Here is a 6,000-nt window from a genome sequence, read left to right on the forward strand (position 1 = left end):
GCACAATAAGTAGTTTTCACATTCTCTTAACTTCTGGAAGTCTAAAAGAAAGCTGTACAGCTTAATTGTTTTAACAAACTATGTAAACTTGCGTAACAAAACTCAGTGCAGCACTTTTTACAGAAGGTGACTTTTGTTGCAACAAAATCTCAAACAAGTTTGTTTTGTGTGTTCTCATACTTGTGATTGCATGGCCAAGATGCATCACAGGAATGGTTTTCAGTAGAGCTAAACAGTGTGCTTTTTACAGAGATGGAGCTAGGGTTCTATATTTACTTGCCAAGCTCAGAGTTCTTCTGACCATTTTACTCAAGCTCATGAAACTTACTTGTACAAGATTGTGTAACAGTGGATAAAGCTTTCTTTAGTTAACAAGCGTGCTAGTGAAGGCCTTCTTTTGTCAAACATTTGTTTTATTCCTTAATGCTTACTCTTACTCCAGATTTGTTGCAGCCAGGAAACTTTTTCTCCAAATGCCAAAACAAATTCTCCAAATTCAAATTAGTTCATTTGGAATTAATAGATATTTTTCTTCACATAATAAACAGACAAGAGACTGCTATAAGGCAGATATTTTGGTTCTGTTTATTTCTGTCTCTGCGCTTCATGAAGTGAGTTGCGTATGTAATTGGAAAAACTTTGGGAGAGGAGTGTTCTGTGAGCTTGTACAAGGAAGAGTTTGAGAGACTGCTTAGTTCATGCTGACAGTTTGTCTTTGCTTCAAGTGAGATCTGAAAACACTTGACACATTCAAATTTATACACAAATCAAGGTACTGAGTATTCTCATGGGCTATCGCTGATACCTTTGCACTACTGGCATAGTAAGAACGTTATTGAGCTTCTGGAACAGGCATAGAACTGGTGTCACAGCGTAATGAGGATATTCAAGATGCTTAATGCTCTTGCTGGGCATCCTGGATGTACATGCCTTTCTGTGCGTGTGGAAAGAGGCAAGGTAGCAAAACTCAAGCTGTGCGAGTGGTTACTTGGACTTGGGTATTTTTGTTGCTTTTCTGCTTAACATTGTTGCAGGGATTTTTCACTGTCTTCTAATGTCATGTCAATATATACAAATATAATGTGGATATATATAAAACATATGTTTAAGAATTTGTGTATATATTCCCCCTGCTCCTGTAGCTTCTGGCCCACAAGATGCCATGGGTTACCTGAATGGAAAATCCTAGTGGTTAGACATTTTATTTGTTTTCATTAGATGGCTAATAACTATTATTTCAGTTAGAGACTAGTTTCTAGTTTCCTCTTTCCTTCAGAAAGGATGCCTGCAGTAACAACTTCCTTTTTGACTTCTAGGGAAAAAGGTTTTTTATCCTGTGGTATTCAGCCTCTATAATCCTGCTATTGTCTATGCCAACCAAGATATACCACCCCCTGTAGAACAACAGTTGGTAAGTAGCGTGACTTATTCAGAATAGAATTAGTTGTGCTTTGTATTAAAAGAGAATTAATTGTAACTTGATAGTCTTATGTGGGATATCTTATAACTTTTGGCAGTGTATATGTAAACACTCTTCTCCGTTATAGGCAAAGCATTTTGGAAGACAAACTTAAACAGTACCAAATTCATTCTTAAATAAGCCTGGAGTTCTTCTTAAATTAAATGTGCAACTACACAAATGAAGTTGGTAGTTCTTAATCAGTTCTTAATCTATTGCTTAATTCCAAATTCTGTGTTGGAAAGCCAGTATTTTAGGAGGATGGGGAATAACATGGCAGAACTCTGATCCTGTGCTCCATCAAATAGAATAAGTGAAAGGAGAAAACTATGAACACTGATAAGCTTCTCTAAATGTAGACTTCTTTGCTAACTACCTAAATGGTGGTTCAAGAAGTGTGCCATGTAACTCAAGATAGGAAAAGATGTCAGTGGCTTTTTTCAGACTGAGTATGCAGCTGTGCTCTGCAAATTTTCCTTTGCTATCCAAATCTATGAAATTCGGTGCTATATCATTAATTTTATCTTGTTTTTTAATGAGAAACACTACTTCTAGGGGAAATTTCAGGCAAAATAAAAAAAACAAAATTCAAACATTCGAGAGAACGGGTTTAAGGATAACTTGGAAGTGCTGTATTTCTGAGTCTTTGTTGGAATGGCTACACTGAATATCCAGCAGTACACTCTTTAAAGAGGCTGTGTAAGTGAAATTGGGGTTTAGCAGCTGGGACTGTTGAAATACGTAAGTTTGAAGGAGCAAAAGCAAAAAGCAACACAGTCACTGAATGTAGTTCTCCCTCCCTTCCCTGCAAGTTCTTTGCTAGAATGCTGTAGGAGGGATGCTTTTGTATATGGCCTCAGGTAGTCACAGCTGAGAGGCGTGAACTTTTTGTCTGAAGGCCATGCTATTTGCTTATTTGAATCCAACAGTTCTATGATTGACTTAATGAAGCGTACTTTCCTTAATGTTTCAGAATAAGGAGAGGCAAATGTACCATTAGAAACTGGGTAGGAACTGGATTACCAAGAACAGATGACTTTGCAATAAGCTATCAAAAATGCAATGATTGGTCTCAGTAGATGACATAGAAAACGTGGTGTTGCTGAAAGGTAAAAGTGCAAACTGCAAAAGGAGTAAGTACTTGAAGTCCGATAGAAAAGGGCAAAGTGAGCAAGTAATTAGGAAGGCCGTATGTGCAATATGTCACAGAAATACTGGAAACATTATATGCTGTATCCTGTATTGAGCAAATGATCAGAAGAGTTTAGGGTTCTACTAAACCAAGTGCAATGTATGTCCTTGGGTGTATCTTGCATTTCAAAAAGCTATTGTTTTAAAATTGTAGGTACACAAAAAGGATTCTGGTTTCTGGAGGGATTTTGGCTTTGGGATGACTTGTCAATACCGGACAGACTTCCTGACTGTTGGTAAGATGAAACTATACCATAAAAAGTGTGGGGAGGTTCAAAAGATGTTTCCTGTGTTCCCTGTTTTCTTATCTAACTACAGGGAAGTAATGTTTTAATTTTTATTTTTCCAAAGTCCAACTGGCTGATTACCGAGTTGGACCAATGAATGAAAACACGTTTTGTAGTTTTTGATGTTCCACCTGATGAGCATTTGTTAAAAGCTGCAATATTTTTTAGTGTTAACAAAGCTTACTCTTTCACATTTCATATTGACTGCCTGGAGCAAATGAGCAGTTTAAGAAGCAAGTTCCTCAAGTAAACAGCTAACAGGAAAAAAAAAACATTATTAAACTTTCAAGCTTCTTTGAAAGAACTTTATAGTTGTTCAAAGGCTTTACAAATATGCTTTGGCACCCTCTTGTGGCATGCTATTAAAAACAACAACTTGGTGTACTTAAATTTGGAAGACTCTCTTGAAGATGATGTGCCAGAAGATATAATGATACAGCTCATGTGCTATATGATGATTTGAATGCAGGCTGATTTCCAATAGCAGACATACTGCCTGACATGTGTATGCTATATGCTAAATGAAGACCTCATAATTCTAGAGTTTTGAATCTATACCCCAATCTGAACTGATACTCGCTATGGTCCTGGAAAGGCAAGAGAGACCTTAAAATGATGCAATAGATTACTTTTCTTAATCAAGCTTTTTGAGTTGTGACCTATGGAGTAATTGCTGACACTTTTAGAGAGGGCTTTTCATATGGTACATGACTGCCTCATTTTCCAGCTGCTAAAATCCATTATGGTTGCTAAAAATAACACAAGCATACCCAGTGTGGTTTGCCTATAGTTTCTTGCAGCTGTCACATGGGGTGTCATGCATAATGTGATTTGGATGCTCTCTTGTAAGGGACTCTCTGAAGCCAGCAGTGCATGATCTATGTCCTGGACAGCTTCCACTGTAAAAGATGTGGAATGCATGAAGCTCCTCTCCCTCAATTTGGCATGCTTTGGCATGCAGTAGTTTAATTGCTCCATAATTTCTGGTATGGCATAGATCGTCTAATATGAGGAGTGCTGCTTCTTTTTTACCTTGGATCTAGCTTGTATGCCAACATGTTTTCTGATACTGTTTTTATAGGGGGTTTTGACTTGGAAGTGAAAGGCTGGGGTGGTGAGGACGTTCACCTTTACAGAAAGTACTTGCACGGTGACCTTATTGTGATCAGGACACCAGTCCCTGGTCTGTTTCACCTCTGGCACGAGAAACATTGTGCAGATGAACTCACTCCAGAGCAGTATCGCATGTGTATCCAGTCCAAAGCCATGAATGAAGCCTCTCACTCGCACCTTGGGATGCTGGTCTTCAGGGAGGAGATTGAGACTCACCTCCGTAAACAGGCTTACAGGACTAACAGCGAAGCCGTGGGTTAAATGGAGCCCTGTGACAGGGTGAAACTGATGACTTCATGTTCACAATGAACCAGCATCATTTTACAGCCTTAATTCAGCTTAAAAATGCAGTGCCTCTTTTTCAGTGAGGAAGAGTTTAGGGTTTTTTGGTTCTTGTATTTGTTTTCTGAGTAACTCTTTGACTGATATGCTATTACCTACATATCTTGCAAGTTGAAGCACCTCAAATAAGGAATTGGAAAGTATATGTAGTTCAAGGAAAGTGTCTTCAGTGTCGATTGGAGAGATCAGTGGAATGTACAACTCAACTCTTCTCCACGTGGTACATTTTGATTCTTAAATGTATATTATTTTAAGAATTAAATTAAATCTTGTGCTGAGTATTTTCAGTCTGTACGGCTCACTGCACTGTGATGTTAGAAGGCTATTATACTTACACTCCGTTGTGGAAATGAGGTGTGAAAAAGAATCTTGCTGTAAAAGATGTACAGGATATGCTAATTGGTATGCTGTCTGTTCAGGCTGACTTCACAGCAATAGCTTGATGCTGCATTTGCTGTATTAACAGACATGCACATTGTTGAATACAAAGAAATTCATGTGAAAGAGCGGGGGAATGATAATGTTAAGTGGAATTTTAGAGCGTTTAATATAATTTCACACTGCAAAAGACACCACCGCCTTATCTTGGTGATGGATCAAGGATCAAAGAAGGTGGGAATGTTCCAGTTGGGCATTTCTGGATGTAGTCTTTTCCCACAGTACATACCACATCATAGAATCCCTTCTATGAACTGAGCTATGCTATTAAACTTTTTTTTAAGGATTTTTGGCCCCACTCCTTATTCAGAGGCCCTGCTTGTGCATCTCAGCCTTTAAGCTGAGGAACCATCATTTAATTGCCATGTAAATTTATTAGAGACCCATTTACTGTTATGCCAGTGTTGTCCCTTTCTTTCCCTCTGTCATTTTCCTGACGTGTTTTTGGAAGCAAATCACATACTCTTAGCTGTTTCACAGACTGGAAAAGCAAGTGCTGTTACAATCTTCCATCACAGGATACTTTTGGTTCTACTGATTTATCCCAGTAGCCTTATTCTTCAGTTTTTCAGTTGCCTGTTTTTTTTTTTTGAGGGGGGAGGGAGTGGAAGGGGTCAAGCATGCATGAACAGAATTACGCTGCAGTCTCATGAGTGTCTTGTACAATGGCACTACTACTTCCCTACTCCCCTTTTGGGTGTTCTGGGATGCATAAGCAGTTTAAATGCAGGCAGGTCACCTTTCTCCATGTTGTCTTATATGCTACCATATGGCATGCCTAATTTTTAATACATTTGTTTTTAAAATTAATGCTGAGAATGCTAATTCAGTGGTTATACCATTTGCATGGTCTCCACAGAATTTAGAAACTAGGCCAAAACCCTTCTCAAACCTTTTCAAACCAGGTAATTAAGTTTTGTTAATGAATTCAGTTTGCTTCAAGAATTCTGAAGGCAATTAAAAATTAAAATGGTTGATTTTTCTGAATAGCAGATATGCTGTGCAAATAGTTCCAGGCACTGATCCTTTTATATGTACATAAAATTTGCCTTTATGTAACTTATTGTGGAGAACAGTTTCCTGTATTGTACTTAGAGTGAAGAGAATGCATTGCAAGACTTCTTGCAACTGTTTCTCTGTATAATAAATGGAATATCTGCATTTTAGAAA

General features: G+C 38.0%; 1 protein-coding gene across 17 annotated transcripts in view; it reads left to right on the forward strand.

Moving 5' to 3' along the window:
* The window catches only part of CSGALNACT2 (chondroitin sulfate N-acetylgalactosaminyltransferase 2), a 31,975-nt gene extending 25,975 nt beyond the window's left edge, over positions 1–6,000 (forward strand). For all 17 annotated transcript variants that reach the window (XM_080596398.1, XM_080596392.1, XM_080596390.1 and 14 more), the window contains 3 exons: positions 1,317–1,411; positions 2,805–2,886; positions 4,019–6,000. In XM_080596398.1, coding sequence (XP_080452524.1) covers positions 1,317–1,411; positions 2,805–2,886; positions 4,019–4,311 — 470 coding nt within the window. In that variant the 3' untranslated portion in view covers positions 4,312–6,000. The remainder of the gene's footprint in view (positions 1–1,316; positions 1,412–2,804; positions 2,887–4,018) is intronic.

The sequence above is a fragment of the Anser brachyrhynchus genome (genome assembly GCF_964034855.1).
Source record: "Anser brachyrhynchus genome assembly, chromosome: 6".
In the NCBI taxonomy this organism is placed as follows: Eukaryota; Metazoa; Chordata; class Aves; order Anseriformes; family Anatidae; genus Anser; species Anser brachyrhynchus.